Raw genomic sequence first — 25,758 nt, forward strand, 5'->3', positions numbered from 1 at the left:
ATGGCTTGTGATGAATTTCCACTGAAGGAGCAGTGGAGTACATGCCAGTACCAAGGCAAGCAGAAAGAAGAAAGATAAAGAAAACAGGTCTCACCTGTTCACTTTACCTCTTGAGTTGAGAAAGGATTTGTTTCCTGCCCTTGGACTTCTGTTAGATGCCTGGACACTAAGGCCTGAAGGCTCAGTGACAGTTGCTGGTAATGTGTAGAAGATACGCCATTGTGTAGCAGTTTGCATGCAGGACCCTCACACTGTTGAACCTCACACTGTTGTAGCATGGTGCTTTACTGTCAAAGAGCTGGGAGAAGTCAGGCCAACTGATGGCTATCTAAAAATCATAGTTCCATCTGACCTGCTCCACGGGCTCCAGGCTGGGTTTGTGCAGTGGCTGAATAGCCACAGGGCTCCTGGTCTTCATCACGTACAGCTCTCATGAGTACCCTACAGAAGTAGTCCAGGATGCTGTGTAAGCCTCAGGGTCGGCTCGTGGAGTGAGCAGGAGTATGACTGGTACTTTATATCAAGGCCACTTGTTACATGTGACTGTTAATGTATTTGAACATACGAAGTAAGATAGAAGATACACATACTGATTGCTCTATTAATAGTCACTTGCACTCTTGAATTACGTTTGGGCTTTTTAAAAATTTATTTTCCTTCTAAAAGAAACTTTTTCCTGATGATATTAGTAATGTCTGTAAGTGACAAAAAATATATATATTTGTCTGAAATTGTACAACCAAAAGAAAATCATGCTTGACACATAGTCTTTTAAAAATGGTCTATTGTGGGAATTTCCTTCACTGTATGATTATAAATATGTACAGTCTTACATTTGAATTTTTTAAAACTTTGTTGGTATTTTTTCCATGTCATTAAGTATTTTTTAAAAACAGCTGTTGCATTGGATCTCTCATACTGATATGTATAATTTATTTACCATTCTTGAACAGGTAGGCTATTTCTAATTTTTTACTGGCCTTGGTGAGCATAAAAGTTATGTTTACTAAAAGAACAGGCTGTGTTTTAATATTATTTTTTATTCCTGGACTCATGTTGTGAATTGGCAAATGGGTAAATTTGTGAAGCATATGAATTTTAAAAATTATTTTAAATCCATTATCTACTTAATGGATTCAACTTTGAATCTTCTAATTTACTTTTACCTCTGGTATTAGTCACTTGGAGGAGCCTTTTTAATATACTCGATCCCCCCATACACATAGTGTCATTGTATATCTTATGTTTAATATGTGAGACAACTTTCTGTCTTCATAAAACGGGGCATACATTGCAGGCTTACATTTGTTGTCAAAAAACAGGGCATACATTGCAGGTTCACATTTGTTATAAAACAGGGCATACATTGCAGGCTTACATTTGTTATCTTTGTAGACATTTTGATGGACTATTGGACTTCGGTGTGTGGGCCTAGTGAATGATGGCTTTTGCATTTACATGGGATCATTGCAGCTTTAAGAGTTGTGTGGTGCATCTGTGCCAACTTGGAAAGTTTGTCAGTGGTATGGTAAAGTTTTTTTAAAAGTTGCCACAATATTATGTGTGGTGTGATTCCATTATGGGAATTCATATAAAAATATGATACACAAATGTTTATATTATAGGCAAAGAAATAGAAGGATACTAATGAAGCTATAGATGTGGGTGGTGTTTTCCTCTAGGGAGTGAGATTTAGTTGAAGGAAGTAATTTAACTTTTCGCTTTGTGTACTTATATATTTGGAAATTTTAATTAGCATATATTTTGCAGATTTTAAGAATGGCAAGGGAAGCTATATTTTAAAATTAAATGATTACTTGGAATTTGAAATGGAAAATAACTGCTTTGGCTTTTTTAAAAAAATAGATTTTATTTTTGAGAGCAGTTTTAGGTTCACAGCAAAGTTGAAAAAAAAGTACAGCGATTTCCCATATGCCCCTTGCCTGCACACACACACACACACACACAGAGCTTCCTTCATTATCAACATCTTGTGCTAGAGTGATGCATTTGTTACAATTGGTGACCTGCATCGACATCATCATCACCCAAAGCCCATCGTTTGCATTAGGGTTCACAGTTGATGTTGTGTCTTCTAAGAGTTTGGGGGAAATACATAATGATGTGTGTCTACCGTAGTAGTATGGTACAGAGTGGTTTCACTGCCCTAAAAATCTTCTGTGCTCCACCTGTTTATCCTTCCCTCCCCTCAACCCCTGCTAACTACTATCTTTTTATGGTCTCCACAGTTTTGTCTTTTCTAGAATGTCATATAGCCGGAATCATGTAGTATGTAGCCCTTTTAGATTGGCTTCTTTCGCTTAGAAATGTGCATTTAAGTTTCTTCCATGTTTTTTCATGGCTTTGATAGTGCATTTCATTTAGGGGTCCATAATAGTTCATCATCTGGATATACCACAGTTTACCCATTCACCTACTTAAGGACATCTTGGCTGCTTCCAAGTTGTGGCAGTTACAAGTAAAGCTGCTATAAACATCCGTGTGCACGTTTTTGTGTGGACATAAGTTTTCACCTCCTTTGGATAATTACCAAGGAGTGTAGTGGCTAGATGATGTGGTAAGAGTATGGTTAGTTTTATAAGAAATTGCTGAACTATTAAATATCTCCCAAAGTGACTATCATTTTTCATTCTTACCAGCAATGAATAAGAATTTCTGTTGTCAAAGTGTTCTGGATTTTGATATGTAGTGTTATCTCCTTGTTTTAATTTGCATTTCTCTGATGACATCTAATGTGTTTGCTTTTTAGGGTGAAATAGTGGTGAAAAATAATAACCCAAATGAATCTGTAACTGCTAATGCTGCTACCAATTCTCCTTCATGTACAAGAGGTAAAAGTGGCTACAAAAATACTAATTTTTTAAATGTCATATATTTTCTAAGTTCATTTTTAACTCTAGTGCAATTGAAATGGTTTTTGTTGTAAAACCTTAAGACAGCTAATGACTTGTGAGTAACCTAACATCAATGTTAGTTTAGAAAGTTAAAGTAAGTAAATGAGATCCCACATCCACACACAAGGAGTATAAAATAAGAGACAGGAATTCTAAATGAAGTATACATCCAATTCAGTGAGAAATTTTATGAACTCAGCAGTGACTACTTCCTTTAGTATTGCCTATTCTCAAAAGTTTTTGAGACCGTTAAAAATTGAGAACCCCAAAGAGCTGTTGTTTATTTGGGTGATACCTGTCAACATTTGCCCTATTCAAAGTTCAAACAAATTTGCTTAAAATAAACAATAAGCATATTGCATTTTAAGATAGCATATTTTTATGAAAACCATTTTTCAAAATTAAAAAGCTATAGTGCAGAGAGCAGCCTTGCTTTCCACTTGTGCAGCTCTGTCATCTGGCTCTGTAGATTTGCCATGGCATTCACCTGCCTCACAGTCCTGCCTCATACAGCATTTGGAAGACTCCCAGGTGGTCTCATGAGAGAGGGAGAGTAGGGAAGGCAACTAACGCGTTTGTACTCCAGAAGAACGGTTTTGAATCCATAGACACCTGCAGGGGTCATGGGAGCCTCCTGTCACACTGTAAGGACTGCTCATCTGTCCTGTCCTGGCCAAGAAGTAATATACTCAGAGAGAGTTCCAAGTACCCTGCTTTGAAATTTTTACAGTAGCTTGTCCTAACAGACACTTTTACAAAATGATTCCAAATTTATTCATAGGGTGTTTTCTTCTGTGTTCTCATGTTTGATATGTATGTGGTTGAGTGATGGTCTGTACTTCACAGGCTGCTCTGAGGATGTGTAGTTCTGTAGTGAGGAGAACAGTCTGTCTTACCCTTGGGGGTAGCCACAGGCTGCTGACAGGTGTTCACCTGCCTGTGTCCTGATAGATGTCTTTTTGTTTTGTCTGTATATAGAGTTTCATGGGCACCTAAAGGAGTAGTGTTGCTGTACTTATGCCTCTGTTCTAAAAGAAATAAATTACCAGTTATTGTGATAGCTGAAGTCTAGTGATCTTTGACTTCTGATGTTAAAGGTACACTTCAAGGTTAGTAGGGACAAAATTTGATCTTTAGTTCGTTAATTTTGTGTGCTTGCCACGTGGACATTTATTGTGGATTGTTGTTTTTTGACTAAAACTACTGTTTGTCTACCCATCTCCAACCCCCAGGTTAAAAAACCAGTTTCCAGGAAAATTAACCTTACAAGTTAAAAGGGAAAAAAATGCAGCATGCATGCCCCAAGAAGAAAAACAAGTTTAGTGACTACTATAGTTTCCAAGAGGATGTTTTCAATGATAGCCTACATTTAATGATGCTCTGAGCAGTTACCTCATGTAATGCATGTTTGAGTAACTAAGGAATTTCTATTTTACTGTTGAGATTGTTCAACAATTTTGGTTATCTTTGAGCAGAGTTATCTTGGACACCAATGGGTTATGTTGTTCGACAGACATTATCTACAGAACTGTCACCAGCCCCTAAAAATGTTACTTCTATGATAAACTTAAAGACCATTGCTTCATCAGCAGATCCTAAAAATGTTAGTATACCATCTTCTGAAGCTTTATCTTCGGATCGTTCCTACAACAAAGAAAAACACATTGTTCATCCTACCCAAAAGGTACGTGTCACTAGAGACAGAAAGTAGGATGGTGGTTGCCAGGGGCTCAGTAGAGTGGGGAATGAGAAATTATGTATTAATGGCTACAGAGTTTTAGTTTTGCAAGAGGAAATGAGTTTCTGAAGATGGATGGTGATAATGGTTGCACAAAGTGTGAGTGTACTTAATGCCATTGAAATGTTCACTTAAAAATAGTTAAGATGGGCTGCGTGCAGTGGTTCAGGCCTGTAATCCCAGCATTTTGGGAGGCCAAGGCAGGCGGATCACGAGGTCAGGAGATTGAGACCATCCTGTTGAACACGGTGAAACCCCGTCTCTACTAAAAAATACAAAAAAATTAGCTGGGCATGGTGGCAAGTGCCTGTAGTCCCAGCTACTTGGGAGGCTGAGGCAGGAGAATGGCATGAACCCGGGAGGCGGAGCTTGCAGTGAGCCAAGATCATGCCACTGCACTGCGGCCTGGGCGACAGAGTGAGACTCCGTCTCAAAAAAAAAAAGTAAATAAAGTTAAGATGGTGTGTTTTATGTTATATATAGATACATATATATGGTACTATTTTAAAAAAAGATTAGGGAAAAGGAGATGTGCATCACATTTTGATTACTTTGATTTTCTGTGCTACTGCATAGTCTTTGTTTTTGAGATGGAGTCTCACTCTGTTGCCCAGGCTGGAGTGCAGTGGCATGATCTTGACTCACTGCAACCTCCGCCTCCCAGGCTCAAGCGATTCTCCTGCCTCTGCCTCCTGAATAGCTGAGATTACAGGTGCTTGCCACCATGCCTGGCTCATTTTTGTATTTTTCATAGAGATGGGGCTTCACCATGTTGGCCAGGCTAATCTCACTCCTGACCTCAGGTGATCCGTGAACCTCGACCTCCCAAAGTGCTGGGATTATAGGCATGAGCCACTGTGCCTGGCCAGGATAGTCTTTTTTTTTAATCCCTCCAAATCCTAACTGTAAGTGGGTTTCATTCTATACTGTAGTCACTAGTCTGAGTTTGTCGTACTTGCACGTTGAATAAAGAATAGGTTGTGAGTCAAGGAATACAAGTGATAGCTTTTCTTTATGAGTGAGAATGTACATTTTGGACCTATCAACTTAAAATGTCTGTCAGCCATTTTGAATTCTTTAAAGAAGAAATGTTGGCATAAGTTTTTGCTCTGGTGTGTAAAGTTTCTGCTTCTTTTTCCCTCAGTCTTTGTTGAATTTAAATGACTTTTACCAGTATAAGAGTCCTAGAAGCAAAATAATTGAATTCCACATTTTATGATCATGTGGTACATGTTACTGATTTTTGGTTAGTGGAATTTATTTATTTGTTATATGATAGCATTCAGGATAGATTTTTTTTTCCCTTAAGTAATTTTAGTGCTTTTTTTTTTTTTTTTTTTTTTTTTACTGCAGCTGTGACCTCCCTGGCTCAAGCAATCCTTCCACCTCAGCCTCTCTAACAACTAGGACTATAGGCATGCACCAACATGTCCAGCTAGTATTTGTATTTTTTATAGAGGCAGGGTTTTGCCATGTTTCCCAGGCTGGTCTTGAACTCCTGGGCTCAAGCAGTCCTGCCTCAGCCTCCTAAAGTGCTGAGATTACAGGCATGAGCCACCACACCCAACTTTAAGTTACATTTTTATTGTTTCCTAGAACTGTTTCTTCAAGAGCCTTTTTTTTATTGATCTAGATACAGTTCTTCATTTTCATTGTGTATGGATACATTATTTTGGGTTGAAATGTGGTCTTGTTTAGCATAACGGTTTCCTTTCTTTTTGAGTATGGGGATACTTTTTGATTTCCAAAAATGTAATTAGCCCATTCCACATAAATGGTAGCTGTGTATTTACAGTGGTGACAATTAGAATGAAGGTAGATGTGTGCTTGTTCCTCGTTGCTCTGTGCATGTATTTGAGAGAAAGCAGTATATGTAAGGGAGAGACCCTTCCTTTTGTGTACACACTGAACTTGACTCTCTGTGAAGCCTACCGCCTATTTCCATGGCTCCTCTGGGTGGCCAGGCGCAAGCTGGACAACAGCCCACTGTCTAATTTTTTTTTTTTTTTTTTTTTTTTTTTGAGATGGAGTCTTGCTCTGTCACCCAGGCTGGAGTGCAATGGCATGATCTCGGCTCACTGCAGCCTCTGCCTCCCTGGTTCAAGGGATTCTCCTGTCTTAGCCTCCCAAGTAGCTGGGATTACAGGTGCCCGCCACCATGCCTGGCTAATTTTTGTATTGTTTTAGTAGAGACGGAGTTTCACCATGTTGGTCAGGCTGGCTCGAACTCCTGACCTCAGGTGATCCACCCACCTCAGCCTCCCAAAGTGCTGGCATTACAGGCGTGAGCCACCGCACGTGGCCCCCGACTGTCTAATTCTTTGTTGCAGCTGCCAAGTCACTCTCAGAGCCAGTTTTCCTAATATGCAGTTAGCATTCTAAGAGTTAACAGATTTTGTTTTATTTTCCCAAGATCTTTTTAAAAAATTTTCTTAATTATAGGTCTAAGAAAAGCTTATTTTAGAAAAATTCTAAAAGATAAGAAGAAAATCAGCATCTCCTGTTATCTTCTAACCCAAATAGCTTTGCATTTTACATAGCTGGAGTGATAGTGATCAAAATGGTTTTTTAAGAAACTTTCTGTATTGTGAAATTTTATTACAGAAATGATAAATGTAACACTTCAAGGATCTACTTACGGAAAAGGTCATCTCTCCCATACTTTTGATGCCTACCTTCAGAGAAACCTGCATTAGCAATCTGGCATATGTCCTGCCTCAGGCTCATGAAAATATGAACAAAGAGGGAGGAGTTTCTCTGTTTCGTTTTGTTTTGTTTTGTTTTGTTTTTCTTAAAATGTGATCATTTTATACACATTACCCCTAAACCTGTCTTTTTCACTTAGAAAAATGTCATGGACAGCTCCTGTGGGTCAGTAGATAAACATACTCTCTTTAATAGCTGCTGAGACTTTTACTTCTGAAGTGTAAATTCCCACTGGGTATAGCAGGGCCTAAAACAAAAAGTTCCCTGCCCTTTTAGAGCCTCCATTCTGATGGAGGGAGGCTGACAACACGCAGACAGATGTAGGACACGTCAGAGAGTGATCAGTGCTCTGAAGAGAAAACCATGGAAATTCCAAGGGTAGAAAGCAACGGGTAGATAGAGATGAGGAGCGGCCCCAGCCTAGCCAAATTCTAGTGAAGGGGCTTCAGTGCAAAGGCCCTATGGCCAAAGCACATTTGACCTTGGATAAGGAGAGGCCCGGGGGGTTAGGGGCCTGTAGGAATGATGAGGTCACATTTAGCAGTCCTTGGATGGTCCCAGGTGTTTGTCTGATTTGAAGGTTCCATGGGTGATTCTGCTATGCAGACAGGTGTGATGTGCAGATGACGAACCACTGGGCTGTGCTGATGGAAATTGCCTGCCTAGAATTACATGGAGAGCTTAGACTGGGATCAGGAAGGTCATGAACATCATGATCTCCTCAGGCTAAAAATTAGGTTCTGTCCAAATCCACCAGTTTTCAAAAGGAATTGGGCATTACAACTATTTGAACAAACTTTTTTTCTTCAGAACTATTCTAGTGAATGCTGGCTTTTTAAAAAACAGGGATGAGGAACCTAACTCTGAATAAAATTGCCATGTGATTATAGGACTTGATATCTTAATTTTGCTGATACATAGTATTAAACATTCTATTGACTGCCCTAAAAACTGACGATTTTTGCTTTGATTTTTTTGTTCTAGTCTAAAGCATCACAAGGTAGCGACCTTGAACAAAATGAAGCCTCAAGAAAGAGTAAGAAAAAGAAAGAAAAATCTACATCAAAATATGAAGTCCTGACAGTTCAAGAGCCTCCAAGGATTGAAGTACATTTATATTTATTACTCACATTGTGTGATATAATAAGTGGGTGTTTCTTAAGAGAAACTTGGGTTCATATTGGTTTCCTAAGTGAAAATCTCCAGGGCTTTTTAATGATCATTTTCTTAGTGCTAAAGAAAAGAGTAACCAGCCACTCTTCTCACCTCTTCATTTTGGCTTCCCAGTTTTCTCAGAGCAGCCACTCAGTGAACACCTGAATGAATGAATGGTCTGGAGACAAAACTACTTGTATCAGAGTTGAATAGTTTGTGTGCCATATTACTAATATTTCCCCTCAGTTATCTGCTTTACCTGTTTTTGTTTTTTTAGTTTTTTTTTTTTTCTTGCTTTAGAATGCTGGCTTTTGCAGGGCCTCCTTTTCTATCCAAAAGTCTTATTATAAAGTGCTTCATTATAGAGAGAAATGTAGAATACTGTAGAACCATTGAGGGCCCAAGTCAGGAAGATTTCAGGAACTTCCAAAAGCATGCTTTAATTGTCTCATGATACTCCAAGTATTTCATATACTCTAAGGAGCCAGTCTGGGTTCTGACTTAATTTCTCATGTGCCTGGTTGTTTTCTTTACATTGCTGTACCAGACTCAGGTGGCCTGGCTGCTTGTGCAGGCCGAAGGCTCTCTCAGAGGTGCTGCCCGGGTGCCCAGCTTAGGGTCAAGCCCAGGGCATTCCCACAGACTTGGGGTGGGGGTTCCCAAGGCTCTTAGAACATCATTTAAGAATAGCTGGGTTACATGTTTGAAAACCTACCATGGCAGAGCATTATGGTTTAGGCAAGTGAATAATTTATATTTCTGCCCCATGTTTCCCATCTTTTTCCAAGGCACCTAAAATATTGACAAAATGACATAGGCATTTTTAAGTGATTAAAAAATTGTTTTTTAGCAGGCCTGTTGCCTTTGACTCCACTTATTAGCCTGGGTTCAGCAGAGATAACATGTAAATCTACTGAATCTAGATGGTTTCTCTAATGAAAATCCTTTGAAGAACAGGTAGTTGAATACTCTCATGCCAAGGTGGTCCAAGGTCAGTTCTGTAGACCCCTTGGTGTACCAAGATCATTGGTGGTACTCTCTTTGTTGGGTCTGGGGGTATTAGAACGGTGGCTTTTAAATTTGCTGTATGTTAAATAAAGCAGAAGCTCTTATGTGAGAGTTTTGCAGCTTCTCTTTTTTTTAATCACTTTTAAGAACTTTTGTGGGACCTTACTGAAGAATGAAAATATAAGCAAAGGAAAGGTTGCACTTGGTATGTTTGCATTAACAAAGAGCTAAAGGGGTGTGTGGTTTACTTAGGATGCCGAGGAATTTCCCAACCTGGCAGTTGCATCTGAAAGAAGAGACAGAATAGAGACACCGAAATTTCAATCTAAACAGCAGCCACAGGTAATTTTTAGATTGAAACCACAGTTGCTTTAGGCTTAACTTTTCTGGCTCAACTAAGTGCTTGAGAAAAACTGCTTTCCAGACATCTCTGTATAGAGACAGGTGGTTTTGTTTTGATTCATTCCTTCATGAGAGAACTGCACCCAGCATGTTGAAATAGAATTGCTCCTAAATAACATTTTTTTATTTTATAATGACTATTATTTTATAAGATTGTGGTTTTATAATAAGATTATCAGTAACTGTAGTTGCTAGGTCAGAAAGGAGGGGGATCATACTGCCTTACGAAACTTTAAAGGGAAAAAGTTGATTTAGTTTATTGGGGAAACAGAAGAATGTTTTTGCAAGTCAGTAATGTGTGACAGAAGAAAAATAAAGAGAGGCACCACAGTTTTACTCTATGCAGTCAAAACAAGCTAAAGTGGAGGTGATTCTCCTTCCATACTCCACCATCTATCCCACAGATTCATGAGGGAGCTTGTGAGTCATAATTTAGATGGGGAACTTGTGTAGTTGTAGACATTTATTTGCTAGGATATTCATTGTCATTTTGCCTTTTAAAGGGAGACTATTGTTTTCGCATTCATGAAAAATAAAATTCTAAGCCTTTGTGTGAGTTAACTTTCTTTTTTTTTTTTGAGACGGAGTCTCGCTCTGTCGCCCAGGCTGGAGTGCAGTGGCCGGATCTCAGCTCACTGCAAGCTCCGCCTCCCGGGTTTACGCCATTCTCCTGCCTCAGCCTCCCGAGTACCTGGGACTACAGGCACCCGCCAACTCACCCGGCTAGTTTTTTGTATTTTTTAGTAGAGACGGGGTTTCACCGTGTTAGCCAGGATGGTCTCGATCTCCTGACCTCGTGATCCACCCGTCTCGGCCTCCCAAAGTGCTAATTTGCTCATCTTCCTTCCATGCAGTAGGCCTCCTTGCCTGTCCTTTGTTGCACTTGGTACTTTCCCCTGATGGGAGCCCTCAGCCAGTAGGGTTTTTGGTGTCTGGGAAGAGAACACTTGGCAGGAGAGCAAAGCAGAGGCACTAAAGCAAATGGGACACCATGCCTTAGAACGTATCACTGGGCTTCCTTGTACAACTTTTTATATAGTCTCAAAACCCAAATCACAACAGTTTCAAAAATAACACTTGTTTTAAGCATATCAGACTTTGAGCCTGCATTTAATATTATTTGCTGAGTATGATTTGGGCTTATGTAGACTTTGTATCACTATAATTTCATGCCATTTTGTTGGTTTACAGAGGCATTTGGAGAGAGAATGGGCTAATGAGGCAATAGTACTAACCAAGTAGCCTCACACACAGACTTTGTAGCCAAAGACTTTATACAAGTGCTAGTGTCTTGTCTGTAGATGTGTATTGTTGACTACTCACAGTGGAGATACAGATATAGACAGCCATGTAGGTGATTTAATATAAACCCAATGTTCTAAAAGAAGGAAGACATAAACAACCATGGTAATACTGGCAGATAATGTGGGATTGATTGTTTTTCCTTTCATTACTTGAATTTTTGAAAATTCTTGTTTATAGTCTCTATTTCATTTTATCTTTACATCAGTTTTTTGTAAAATGAAAAGCACAGTTTGTATAGTTTTATAAATAAACTTACGAATTTTGAACTTTCAGGATAACTTTAGAAACAATGTAAAGAAGAGCCAGCTTCCAGTGCAGCTGGATTTGGGGGGCATGCTGACAGCCCTGGAGAAGAAGCAGCACTCTCAGCATGCAAAGCAGTCCTCCAGACCAGTGGTAGTCTCAGGTAAGATAGTCTTTCCATCTCAGACAAGTGGTTGAAGTCTTTTTCAGCTAGATTATTGTGTTAACATTTTCTCTTGTTATCAAAAGTTATTTATAGATAAAACAGTGTGATGCTGAATAAGCATAGATATGGAACTATGGAATAGAATTAAAGAGTCCAGAAATAAATTCGTGTATCTGCAACCAATTGATTTTTCATGAGTATGCCAACTCCATGAAAAGAACAAAGAACAGTGTCTTTAAAATGGTACTAGAACATCTGGATTTCCACATGCTGAAGAATAATCATGCCTCTTACCTCACACCATAGATCCAAATGAACTCAGAACGGATCAGTGAGCTAAATATAAGAGCTAAAACTATAAAACTCTTAAAAGAAAACTGGTAAATGTTTATGACCTTTTATTAGACATTGGATTTTTAGATACGGCACCAAAAAGACGAGCAACAAAAGAAAAATAAACTTTGGACTTCATTAAAATTAAAAATTTTTGCATACCAAAGGACATTATCAAGAAAGTGAAAAGACAACTTACAGAATGGGAGAAAATATTTTCAGATCATATATCTGATAGGTGATTAATATTCAAGTATTTAGGAACTCCAGCTGTATAGCAAACAATCCAATTTAAAAATGGGCAAAGGAGTGAGCTGAGATCGCGCCACCACACTCCAGCCAGGGTGACAGAGCGAGACTCCGTCTCAAAAAAAACAACAACAGCAATAAAAAAAAAAAAAAAAAAAAAAAAACGGGCAAAGAACTGGAAAAGGCATTTCTCCAAAAAAGGTACACAAGTGGTCAATAAGTGCATGAAAAGATCCTCAACATCATTAGTCATCAGGGAAATACATATTAATCAAAAGTACAGTGAAATACTACTTCCCACCTAGTGGGATGATTATAATCCAAAAACAGAAAATAGCAAGTGTCGGTGAAGATGTGGAAACATTGGAACCCCGTACACTGACGGTGGGAATGTAAAATGGTGCAGCCACTGTGAAAGACAATCTGGTGGCTTCTTAAAATGCTCAATGCAGTTACTACATGACTCAGCGATTTCACTCCTCAGTGTTTACCCAAAAGGAAATAGTTTTAGACACTTTTACGCTGGGGTTTGTTATGGCATTATTCACAATAACCAAAAGGTAGAAACAGTGCAAATGTTCATTACCACATGACGGTGTAAACAAATGTGGTATACCTACGCAATGTAATATGCAACCTTAAAAAGAATGAATTCCTATACATGATACAACATGAATGAAACCTGAAACATTATACCATATAAAATTAGCCAGACACAGAAACACAACTACTTTGTGATTCCACTTAAAAGAAATATGTGGAATAGGCAAATTCATAACAGCATAGATTAGAGGATACCTGGGGCTGAGGGGAAAAGGAATGGTGAGTCATTATTAACGGGAACAGAGTATTCATTGGAGCATGAAAAAGTCTTGAAAATGGATAATAGTGATGGTTGCACAACATTGTGAATCTAATTTATGCCACTGAATTGTGCACTTAAAAACAGTTAAAATGGTACATTTTATGTCATATATTACCACAGTTAAAACATTTTTAAGTTATTAAAATAAGATGATTTTTAAAAATTGATCAGTTTAAAAGATGAGCTTTCCACTTGATGTGATGACATTGTATAGCTGAAACCTCCTTATCTGTAGAAGTGCCCTGAGTTCCTGAAGATCTTTACCATCTGGGGAAGGAAGCTGCATTCCATGGAAATGGTTTACTGCCTGTGCATGGGGCACCACTGGGAACGGTGTCAAGTAGTGCTGATGGCTGCCTCTTCCTCTGACACATCTTCTCTTAAGAGCCAAGACAGTTAAAATGCACAATATGTCAAAAAGCAACTTGAAAATTTTCAACCATAGGCTTTTAGATATGTTTCTTCCTTTTGAAGTAGTTTATTTCAAAAAACACTCCTTTTTTTTTTTTTTTTTTTTTAATCTGTGGATCTTCCTTTTTTTAAAACTTTTATTTTAGGTTCAGGGGTACACATGCAGGTTTGTTATATAGGTAAACTTGTGTCATGGGGATTTGTTGTACAGATTATTTTATCACTCAGGTACTAAGCCTAGTAACCAATAGTTATTTTTTCTGATCTTTTCCCTCCTCCCACCCTCAAGTAGGCCACAGTGTCTGTTGTTCCCCCCATGTGTCCATGTGTTCTCATTTAGCTCCCACTTGTAAGTGAGAACATGTGGTATTTGGTTTTCTGTTCCTGCATTGGTTTGCTAAGGATGATGGCCTCCAGCTCCATCCATGTTCCTACAAAGGATATGATCTCATTCTCTTTTATGACTGCGTAGTATTCCATGGTGTATATGTACGACATTTTCTTTATCCAGTTTACCATTGCTGGGCATTTAGGTTGATTTCATGTCTCTGCTATTGTGAATAGTATTGCAGTGAACATTCACGTGCATGTGTCTTTATAGTAGAATGATTTATATTCCTTTGGGTATATACCCAGTAATGGGATTGCTGGGTCAAATGATATTTCTGTTTTTAGATCTGAGGAATCACCACACTGCTTTCCACAGCGGTTGAAGTAATTTACACTCCCAGCAACAGTGTATAAGTGTTTCTTTTTCTCCGCAACCTTGCCAGCATGTTATAGCCATTCGGACTGATGTGAGATGGTATCTCATTGTGGTTTTGATTTGCATTTCTCTAATGATTCAGTGATGTTGAGCTTTATCTCATATGCTTGTTGGCCACGTGTATGTCTCTTGAAAAGTGTCTGTTCATGTCCTTTGCCCACTTTTTAATGGGGTTGTTTTTTTCTTGTAAATTTGTTTAAGTTCCTTATAGATGTTGGATATTAGACCTTTGTCAGATGGATAGATTGCAAAAATTTCTCCCATTCTGTAGGTTGTCTGTTCACTCTGATGATAGTTTGTTTTACAATGCAGAAGCTCTTTAGTTTAATTAGATCCCTTTTGTCAACTTTTGCTTTAGTTGCAATTGCTTTTGATGTCTTTGTCATGAAATCTTTGCCAGTTCCTGTGTCCAGAATGGTATTGCCTGGGTTGTCTTTCAGTGTTTTTATAGTTCCGGCTTTTACATTTGAGTCTTAAATCCATCTTGAGTTGATTTTTGTATACAGTGTAAGAAAGGGATCCAGTTTCAATTTTCTGCATATGGCTAGCCAGTTATCCCAGCACCGTCTATTGAATAGGTAGTCCTTTCCCCATTGCTTGTTTTTGCCAACTTTGTCATTTGTTCCTCGCTTCCTCCTTTACTGCCTTTGGTGTTAAATGTTTTTAGAGTACACTTTTGATTTCTTTGTTGATCTTTTTTAACTTTAGTTTGAAAAACTACTTTCTTAGTGATTGCTATAGGGATTACAATATACATGTTAGTTTATATACTGGAGAAACTTTACTCCAATATGTCTCCATTTTCTTCCTCCCCCTTTATGCTATTGGCATATGGTACATCTAAATAGATTATAAACCAAACACTACAGTGTTGGAACTACTACTTTATACAGCCATATCTTTTAAAGAAGAGAAGGAATAAGGGAAAAAATGTGTATTTCCAAGTTTCATATTTATGATTTTAGGTGTTCTTTATTCCTCTGGATTCAGTTGCCATCTTGTATCCCTTCTGGTAGTATTTCTTCTGGAGGACTTCTTTTAGTATTAGTGACACAAGCCATACTAGCAACAAATTCTCACAGTCTTTGTTTGTCTAGGAATGTCTTTATTTTGCATTCAGTTTTTGGAGGTTAGTTTTGCTGGATGTAGAATTCTTGGTTGACCACCCCATAGCTCATCCCTATAGCGAGTCTTCCCCTGGACTCCGTGTAAAGTCCCTGCTGGCCTGGCCATGTCTGTTGCTTGCCTATACAAAACGGCAGCCTCAGACTGGCCATGCTGCCTTGCCTTCCCCATTTGCTGAAATCACTAATTTAAATGATCACACTCAATTCAGCAAGCCGTTTATGGCACTGACAGGGAAGCTGCTGGTTTTCATAGCCTTGGCACCTGCTGAATGAGCCAAAGCAGAGCAGGGAGAGACTGGGAAATGCCTCAGACAGGAATGTCCAGACTCATACTGTTCTCACCTGAAGGCTAGTCATCTAAGGAGTAAGTACTCTTTGGTTTGTTGGAACCTTTTGGTCACTTTCCAGAGGACTGATATGATTGTGTTTGGCAGTTCTGTTGAACTTCGTGGTTGTTTTTGTGGGAGGGAATGGTTGATCTTCTTCTGTTGTAGGAAGGACCCTCCTCAGGCCTATTGTCAGTGCTTTGTGAAGAATTGCCTGGCAGTGGGGTGCAGGAGGTGTGTGTAGAGCTAGAGAGCTTGTGGCAGGTTTTTCAGGAGCCCAAGTGAGATGCTGAACTTGGTGTCATTGGGGACTGGGTGAGTGAGCACCTTTGAGCCATACAGGGTTTTCCAAGAAGAGCTGAGAAAAAGAATTGAGCCAGTCACATAGTCACATGTATGTTTCAAACACCATGTGGAAACAAGGCTCCAAAGATGCAAGCAGCTGTGGTCACTAAGGCCAGAGCAGCCTGGGAGGCAGGTACAGTTGTCTTGGTTGACCTGTGCAGGTTACGTTCTGTGTTGCAGCAGTGAATCAGACAGGCGAGACTTACTGGGACTGCCTAATTGACGAGCACCAATTATTTTAAAAACGTGTTCCAAAATTAAAGGAGGGCAGGTAAAATACATTTGGAAAAATACTGATGATTGTTGAAGGTGGACATTGGGCACAGGGGTTTGTTTACCATTCTTTTTTCTTTGGCGTATGTTTGGAAATTTTCCAGATCAAAAAGTGAGGATAAAACTATATAGGAATTAACTGTTTACTTGAAATAATTATTGAGATGGGAAATAGAACAGAAAAGGAGAATAAAATTGAACTGTTCAGTAGTAATCACAATAATTTATTGACTATATAGAGGGATTACCAACTGCCCATGATGGGATTTCAGAAAACATGTCTGGAAAACTCAAGAGAATTAACTAGAAATATTACTAGAATCTTATAGTGGCCTTATAAGGTAGCTAGATACAAGATACACATACAGAAACCAATAGGGCCAGCTTCCACAAAGGCAGTGTCAACTAGAAAAGGTGGTGGAGAGGGACGTGTTCACAGTAGCAACAGTGAGTGCAGACCACCTAGAACTGTCCTGAGTCAAAAAATGAGATCCATGTAGTATGAGACTGTACTGAGAAATATGGGAGATCTGATTACATGGATAGGAAGGTAGGTGTTCCTGAATTACTTGATACTTTTTGGGAATCTCATCCAAAAGACACTAAATTTCATTTGGAATTATTGCCAATGAAAAGAATGTGTAAGAGATTGTTTGACAAAGAAGGGTTGTGGGGACAGGCTGGGGGTGACTTGGCAAGCTCTGTCAGATACCCTGAGGCAGCTTCTGGGCGAGCTGTGGTCCAACAGCTGAGTGGAGCGTCTGGGAGGTGACCTTGAGGCCTTTGTTCCACTGTGTTTCAGTTGGAGCAGTGCCAGTCCTTTCCAAAGAATGTACGTCAGGGGAGAGAGGCCGCCGCGTGAGTCAAATGAAGACCCCACACAATCCCTTGGACTCCAGCGCCCCGCTGATGAAGAAAGGAAAGCAGAGGGAGATCCCCAAGGCCAAGAAGCCAACCTCACTGAAGAAGGTGTGTGGGGTGTTTCAGCCAAAGCGAGGCGCTAAAAAACTTAGTTTCACATTTCCATAGTTATTCTCCCAGCTCTTAGATGTGTAGATTTTACGACTTACATTATTTGAATATGTTGTAGTAAAACATGTTAATGATACTTTTAACAAATGATCCCTCAGCCTCCCAGCCTGACACGTGAGGGACATGTGATGTGGGAAATGATGTAGCTACCTGAAAAGAAAGGAACATCTTTTATTTTTTTAACTTTACAGTGGACGGATAGAAAACCAGAAATGGGAGGAGCTGCATTTTTCTTCTTCTTCTGATTCCCTTTCATCCTACCCTAGCTGATCTGTCTGATGTTCAGAGTCAGTAAATAATGCACACTTCCTTGCAGACCTTCCAGGAGGACAGTCACAGGCTCCTCCGGTTAATTCCTTTTTTTTTTTTTGAGATGGAGTTTTGCTCTTGTCACCCAGGCTGGAGTGCAGTGATGGAGCGATCTCAGCTCACTGCAACCTCCACCTTCCGGGTTCAAGCAACTCTCCTGCCTCAGCCTCCCGAGTAGCTGGGATTACAGGTGCGTGCTATCATGCCTGACTAATTCTTGTATTTTTAGTAGAGATGAGGTCTCACCATGTCGACCAGGCTAGTCTCAAAACTCCTGACCTCAGGTGATCCACCTGCCTTGGCCTCCCAAAGTGCTGGGATTACAGGCATGAGCCATCTCGCCCAGCCTCCCTCCAGTGAATTCTCACAGCAGCCCTGTGGTGTGGGTGCTCAGGCGAGTGCTGAGCTGCAGAATTGTCTTCAGAGCTCAGGGCTCTCCTGTGTGGCTGCTCTGCATACCTCGGGAGGAACATGCCACTCCAAAACCAGCAGGGAGGGTTGGGTCAGCTCCCTGGAGACTGGCGAGCACTTGGCTGCTCTCAGGGCACAAATAGGTACATTGCCAACAGGTTGAACTTAGGCAGTTTAATTTGCAGAAGAGCTTATCTTTTAAGTACAAGTATTTAGGCATTTTAATTGTTTATTTAAATTTTTAAGATTATTTTGAAAGAACGGCAAGAGAGAAAGCAGCAGCGTCTCCAAGAAAATGCTGTGAGTCCAGCTTTTACCAGTGATGACACACAAGATGGAGAGAGTGGTGGTGATGACCAGGTTCCTGAGCAGGCAGAGCCCTCAGGTACCAACTTTTGTTTGTGCCTTAAGAATAATTTAAACAGGAGCAACTATGAAAAGGATGAGCTGTGCTGAGCAAACTCTCCAGGACTTGGCTGACGACTCTTGCTTTTGTGGGGAAAGTGCGTCAGCACTGAGCTTCCAGTTTTACAGGGAAGGGAGGTCCCCATGGTTGGGGGCGTGTTTCTAGTCCCTCTGGTTCTGGGATCTGTGAGGCACAGAGGTGAGGATCCTCCCTTCCCACCAAGTTTGATCTGTGTGATGCTGGATGGTCCTCTAACTTGAAGTGGTCATGAGAATTAACACCGCTAGCTGCACAGCTGCTTACCAGCAGGTATAGGAGACGTAGGGGCATGAACACAATTGTGTGTTTTTAAGTAAACTTCTTACTCAGTTATACGTTCAGAAAAGTGCACAAATCATCAGTGTACAGCTTGAGGACTTTTCACAGTGACCACCGCATTCAGATCAAGAAGCAAAACGGGGCCCAGCAATTGCCTGTGCCCTCTTGTCAGAGGCCTCCCTAGGAGACCGTGCCCCATGGCAGCCCCACCAAGGGCTGTCGATGTGGCTCTGGTGCAGCTGTGTGGTGTGCTGCTCTCTTTGTCCCCTCTCCTTCAGTCTTATTGGCAACATGGAGATGTTTATTTTCATTACTGTGTAAAATTCAGTTGGACTAATGTACAGGGTTGCGGATGGGCATTCAGTCATTTTCCAGTTTGGGTAATTAGAAACAGGGTTGCTGTGGACAGTGTTGTATGTGTCTTAAAGGACACAAGCACTCATTCCCGTGGGGCATTACCTGGGAGTAGAGTTACTTGAGTAGCTCCTGTCCAGTGGGTTTCTGACTGTTCTACCAGTTAAGGCCAGGGGAGGCTGAGAGTTGCAGGTGCTCCCCATCTCCACCAGCCCACAGGGCACTATCTTTTTCAACCTTGCCATTCTTGTGGGTGTGGTATATGTGTTTTCATTCCTTCATTTGGTGATCTGTGGCTGCAATTGCATTTTGATAGTCAGTAGAAGTAACTAGTTGGGGACAGTAGGCTATCACTGCATCAGATCTGGTATGTTTAAACACACACCTCTTGAGTTTGTCAAAGTTTAGATGTTGGAGTTCAGCTCTTTCTAAAGGATTATTTCAAAAAGAAATGGCCTCAAGCATTTGAGAAAAAACTTAAAACTAAAAGCCCGTTTTTTAAAACTCCCTGATAAGAGATTCTTCAGGTTAAATTTCAAAATCAAAAAATAAATTTGGCCACTTAACTGCACACTTAAAAGTGGTTAGAATGGTAACATTAATGTATATTTTACCCTAATAAAAGTGAATGTGTAAGTAAATTGGGGGGAGGCACACCTCCAGGCATGACTGCCTCCACCAGCTTTTCTGGTTTCCCCAGGCATCCTCGTCTGTTTTTGCTGCCTTCTGTAAACCTCTCTGCATGTTGTCTGTGGATGTGGTGGTTGTGTGCAGGGACGGTCTGGTTGCATCGGTGAGACTGTATTGGGCCAGCCCCTCAGTGTGTGCACTGGGCCTCACAGATGTCTTATGATGACTTTTTCCTCCATGAAGGGCCAGAGGGGATGGACGAACCGATCTCCACTCCTGCGATTGAGGGCAAGTCTGAAGAGCCACCAGGCACAGAACTCCAGAGGGACACAGAGGCCTCCCACCTTGCTCCCAATCACGCCACCTTCCCTAAGATCCACAGCCGCAGATTCAGGGAGTGAGTGAGCCCCTGCCTGCCAGGGACTAGGGGAAGATGGAAGTGCTTCGGTTCAGTGTGGCATTGATACCTCCCATAAATCCTTGTTGCTGGACCTCACTGTGCTTTAACCCTCATGGTTGAAAGAAGCCGGGTACCTCGTTGCACACATTCAGGGAGAGCCTAATCGTTGTGTCTGATTCTGCTTCTACTGAGTTTCTTGGGGTGTTAATGATGGAAGAGGGGCCCTCAGTCCAGGTTTGAAGTCGGGGGAATGGATAGTGAAGTGACCACGCATCATCTTTGGGCCCCTTTTCATGGTTTAATCTCTGTATAATTTCTTAGGCGGCAGGATTCCTTTAACCTTGTGTGCTCACTCTGCCTTCTCCCCTGCCCACTTTTCTTCCAGGGTAGTCTCCCAGTATTTATCTTTATGACAGGTTGATGCACAGGGTAGTGGCTGAGATGGGGACCTGTGGCAAACTATGGTGGGGGGTCAGGGAGCAGAGAAATTTGTCCCTTGTAGTTGGGAATGGGGGGAAGATGCCCCAGTATTTACCTTCCATGAAATTAAATTGTCAGTAATTCCACAGTGCTGGTTAGTAGTACTTGTCGAAACGTGACTTCTTGTCTGATGCAGTCTACGTCTCTTCTCCCTGGGGTGGGATGGGAGCAGTGCGGCAGTGTCACAGCCAGTGGCACAATTCCTGATGTCTGTTTCTTTCAGTTACTGCAGCCAGATGCTTAGTAAAGAAGTGGATGCTTGTGTTACCGACCTACTCAAAGAACTGGTCCGTTTCCAAGACCGTATGTACCAGAAAGATCCAGTCAAGGCCAAGACTAAACGTCGACTTGTGTTGGGGTTGAGGGAAGTTCTCAAACACCTGAAGCTCAAAAAACTGAAATGTGTCATTATTTCTCCCAACTGTGAAAAGATACAGTCAAAAGGTAAAGGCACCGTGGGGTCCTGTGACATGTGGGCCCCTGTGTGAGTGCCTGGTGCGCCCTCACGGTCGCCGCACACCTGGGTGGCCCATGCCACAGGCCTAGACAACTCGTTTTCTTTGTGGTTTTTGTTTTTATTGAGTAACTGTTTCCCAACTGCATTGACCCTTACTAAGTACCTCTGTAGGGCAGGTGGGTCCTGTGGTCCTGCACACGAGGGGGCCACCCAGCCCACACAGGCCTCTGGCATCAGGGAAAGACATGCCTCTGTTGTGCAGGCCACTACTCTGGGGCTGGGATTGTCACTGGTGACTTGCACCACAGAGATGCTGTGCCTGGCAGCCAGGCAGTACCTACCTAGGGCTTTCGTGTACTTGACATTTAGTTGTTCAGTCTGGGGTTGACTCATCCGTTTGCTTGTTACAGATGTGGCTTTGTCTAAATACTTTGCCATTTTACTTAAACTGGAATGTGTGTTTTTGTTTTGTTGGATGTGATATGCTGGGTCAGGTAACAGTGAACCCTCACCTGTGACATCGCATGTTTACCCCCTGCTTGTGCTCTCTTGGCTCCTGGAGGACTTGCCTGTCTGTGTTGTGTCCTTCTTGAATTGAGCAATAGGAGAACTGATAAGAGCAGAGTGGCATCGCTCATGGACGCCTGTCCTTCATCTCCGTCTAGGCTAGGGAACACTCACAAGCCCCTCCCTGACCCCATTCCTTTCTCCTGCAGTGTCAAATTCAGCTTTATAGAGTCCCACTTTGAGATAATGCATCCACATCCTGGGGCTGAACCCTCAGAGATGATGTTTTCCAGTTACCATTTCATATCTAAAGCCTGGAAGTTTTGTGACGTCTGAGGCCCCTAGCCAGCAGCTCGTCCCTGTCCTAACTCAGTATGGGTCCAGCATCACCAGCGACCAGAATATGACAGAAGGGATCTCAGTGACCCACCCATCTGATTGTGTGCCCAGAGGCCTTTCCTCATTGGAGAGGACAGGCCACATGCTTCCCTGGCTGTTTTTGTCAATGTTGTACATGTCCACAGCTAAAGGTTCAAGTAGTCCTATAGGGTTTTTAAGGGAGAGGCAGGTTTGGGCTCTCTCCCTTTCCTAGCAACTGCACCTATCAGCTCTTAGCCACATTGTGGGATATTTCCTCCATGTCTCCATATAACAGGCTTGTGAGCTACGGCTTCACATGTTTTCAGTTTTAAGTATTTGTCATCTTCCCAATAGAGCAAAAAGGCTTTGCTGTTACTTACCCTAATGTATAGTTTGGGTTATTGTTCTTGTTTTGTGGTGGTTGCTTAATTGTCTATATACTTAGTATTAATGAAACCTCATGCCCTCAGCCAGCTGCCTCAGTCTCCTCTGAGACAGTTGGTTACACCAGGCATTCTGCAGTTCATCTGCTGAAGAAACCTTCATTCCCAGCTCGCTACACCTCATGCAGTTGCCACCCAGGGATACCCTTGGCTCCCACCCTGCTCTTGATAAGGTGTTGTTTATGGACTTCTTCTTGGGCTGCACTCTTGTTTTGTTAGAGTGCATCTTCCAGTGGTTTAGGAGAAAAGGATTCATGGGAGGCATATTTTGAAGCTCTTGCTTGAAATCTGGAGTCTCTGATTCTTGATCCTTTGTGATCATTTTGCACCCCCCCGCTCTCTGGAGGTTCACTGGAAGTGCCTTGTTCCTGGGGTTATAGGATGTGAGACAGCTTGCATCCAGTGTCTTTGGCTCTGGGACATGTTGAATTTTTGCTTTGAATCCTCTCTTCCAGTCCCTGCCAGCTCTTCTTGGAACTATGTCAGGGTTGGGACTCCTGGACTGGTGTCCTCACATTATTTGTTTCCTGCTTCTTTTCATCTCTTTCTTTTGGTTTCATTTTCTGTTAGGATTTCTCAACCATATCTTGTAAACTTTCTGTATAATTTTTTAGTCTGATATTATTTTTATTTTTTGGGAGCTGTTTTTGTCCTCTGAAGATTCCTTTTTTTAATCACATTGCTGCTGCCTCATGGTCGCCTCTCTGGGAATTTTAATGATGTCGAGTTCCTCTCCCTCCAGTGCCTCTATTTCCTCCAAGTAATTCAGTCTGTTTGTTTTGACCTCTCATGGTGGAGGTTTTCCAGATGTCCTCTGTGTCCTGGTTTTCTGCGCCTAGTTAAGAGCCACTAAATAGCCAACTAGAAATCCGGGTGTGTGGCTGGTGTTCAAGGCTGTGAGCAGTATTGAGGGTGATGATTCTCAAAACTGTAGCCAGCATCAGAATCACCCAGAGAGCTGGGGGAAACACAGATTCCAGAGTTTCTGCTTCAAGAGGTCCAGTGGGCCCAAGAATTTGTACTTCCTGCAAGTTCCCAAGTGCTGCTTCTGTTTCTCCAAGGAGTGCACTGAGAACTTCTGCTGTAGGATGATGTGGTTGGGCTGCTCCCATGTTGGAAGTGCCCCCAGGTGTGTCTGTCTCCCCTAGGGCTGGTCACATCCCCAAGGAAGACTTCTCACTGCCTACCTGGAGGGACAGGTGAACTTCACCCTGTGAACTCATCCTCTCACCACCATTAGATGTGTGATTCGTCATGTCCTGCATACCTGTGCTGTGCCTCACCAGAGGGCTGCAGCTGAGGGACTGGACACCGACTTGCCTCTTTGCGAGTGTTCAACCAGCCCTCTTCACCTGTGCCTCACCCTGTGCTGCCTGTTCCCAACCTTTGGGGGATTCTGGGGTCCAGGCTGTTCTAGGCTTTTCTCACTGTTGGCTTAGGTTGGCTAGCCTAGTTGCCCATTTGCATTTCAGCTTCTGAAACTTTTTGCTGTTGTCTCTCACGTTCTCCCGTGGATTTGTGTCTTTAAAAAACAAAAAGGTGGAAATGTATGTACTCAGCCTACAGTCACCCTACTTTCTTGGAAGACGTCATTCCCCTTCTCTGCCTTTGCCAGATCATGGGGCTAGGTTTTTACTTGGTCAGCATCATAAGGATTTGTTGTGTACTTAAAATGCATTCGTTTTGTGGTTCCAACACGTGTTTGCTTTGAGGCATAAGGGACTTGATTGTATATTTTATAAATATTTGCCAGATAAGATAGCCAATGGCTTGCAATCATCTTAAAGATAAAAATTGATGTTATAGCCTTGAATTACGTTGAAGTACTGTATTTGCTCTGAGTGGCATTTTGCCTAATAATTCTGAACTTAAACTTTGAAATGGAAATTATCTGAGCCAAGCATTTTGCTTGACATAGGCTTTCTTGTGGAACTTCAGTAGTTGGCCCTTGCCACGCGTGCTTTCAGCTGACTAACAACAGGTTGGAGGTTGTTTGAGCAAAACAGTCTGGACTTTGCTGCTTGCATTGGGTGTTCCCAAGGCTACCACCAGGCTCAGTGATGTGCCAGGAGGACTCACACGACTCAACATAGAGTGGTACTTTCAGCTGTGACTTACTACAGTGAAAAGGCACAAAGCAAAAGCAGCAAAGAGGCACATGGGGTTAAGTGTGGGTGAAACCAGGCTCCAGCTTCCAAAAGTCACTTTCAGTGACATCACATAGGAGACTGTTACTATCCCAGAAACGAGTTAAGAGCCCGTGGGAAGTGTTGTATACCAGGGATGTACATTAGAGACTCAGTGCCTAGGGTTCTGTTGGGGACCAGTCACACAGGCATCCTCTGCGTAGCACATACAAAGTTCCGGACTCCAGAAGGAAAGCAGAACCACAGTGTTTGCACACCATGGAGACGCAGTGAGTTACTCTTACCAGTTAGGGTGGTGGGAACCCTCCCAAAATCCAAGTTCACAGACCACAGCCAAGGGCCAACCTGGCAGGCAGTCTTGAGAGGATAGTAGCCAGGCGTGCTCTGTTAGGGTGTCTCTGCACACTGCTCAAATAAATTTTCAGATCCACTCCCAGGAGATGGGGCGGACACCAGGCAGAGACCCTCCAGTGGAGACATGCGTCTCATGTTAGGGGGACTTCATATGTCTTCCCTGACAAACTGAATATAGATTTCACTGTAAGTATATCTCAGGAACACAAAACACTCCACCCCACCTCTGCCCCATCTCCCCTTTTCCCAGCCCATCCAGAACTGGTCTGTTTCTTCAAAGTTTCTGTCCCAGGCAGCTGCCTCCTCATCACTTTGCAAATGCTTTGGGTAGATCAGGGGCAGGGGGTGGGCAGAATAAGGGCTGTGGGCTTAGAAATTAATCTCCCATCCAACTAGATGCAGAATGAGTTCCCAGTTTCCACAGTATGGTAGGACATGCATTGGAGAAGTTTCTATGTTGAAATGAGAGGATCAATATGTAATTAGGTTCCAGGTGATACTATGCTAATTGTAAACAGTTGTTGTTTCTTACAGTTGCTCTGTAAGGACTGGGTGAGTATCCTGTAGGCCAGGTGCCTGGCCTACAATGCTGTGTGCATTGGTAACTCGAAGGCATATGCTGTGTCTTCCTCCAGAGACCACTGTATTCTCTCCCAGGGCGGTATGGGCATCCTCTCCAGGAGTTTTTATTAGGATTTTTCTTATGAGGGAGGGTCAGCATCAGGAGCTTGACATTTTCTGTGAATTGTTCTTATTTGTTGCCCATTTGCTTTTGGGATGTTGACCTCTTTTAGATTGATTCATACCTTTTTTAAAG

General features: G+C 41.8%; 1 protein-coding gene across 23 annotated transcripts in view; it reads left to right on the forward strand.

Annotated features, from left to right (window-relative positions):
- Positions 1-25,758, forward strand: part of SECISBP2 (SECIS binding protein 2) — a 42,359-nt gene that overhangs the window by 11,309 nt on the left and 5,292 nt on the right. For 8 of the 23 annotated variants that reach the window (XR_006692857.2, XR_012424861.1, XM_045374312.3 and 5 more), the window contains 9 exons: positions 2,771-2,852; positions 4,391-4,599; positions 8,344-8,466; positions 9,775-9,864; positions 11,503-11,635; positions 17,136-17,302; positions 18,332-18,470; positions 20,037-20,190; positions 20,897-21,117. Coding sequence is in view for 17 of the 23 variants with exons in the window: in XM_045374312.3 (XP_045230247.2) it covers positions 2,771-2,852; positions 4,391-4,599; positions 8,344-8,466; positions 9,775-9,864; positions 11,503-11,635; positions 17,136-17,302; positions 18,332-18,470; positions 20,037-20,190; positions 20,897-21,117 (1,318 nt within the window). In the remaining 6 variants the exon portion in view is untranslated. Of the gene's footprint in view, positions 1-2,770; positions 2,853-3,893; positions 4,025-4,390; positions 4,600-8,343; positions 8,467-9,774; positions 9,865-11,502; positions 11,636-17,135; positions 17,303-18,331; positions 18,471-20,036; positions 20,191-20,896; positions 21,118-25,758 lie in introns of those variants that run through there. The other 15 variants (XR_012424858.1, XR_012424863.1, XM_074017808.1 and 12 more) reach the window with 6 other exon arrangements.

Source organism: Macaca fascicularis, chromosome 15 (assembly GCF_037993035.2).
Source record: "Macaca fascicularis isolate 582-1 chromosome 15, T2T-MFA8v1.1".
Lineage (NCBI taxonomy): Eukaryota > Metazoa > Chordata > Mammalia > Primates > Cercopithecidae > Macaca > Macaca fascicularis.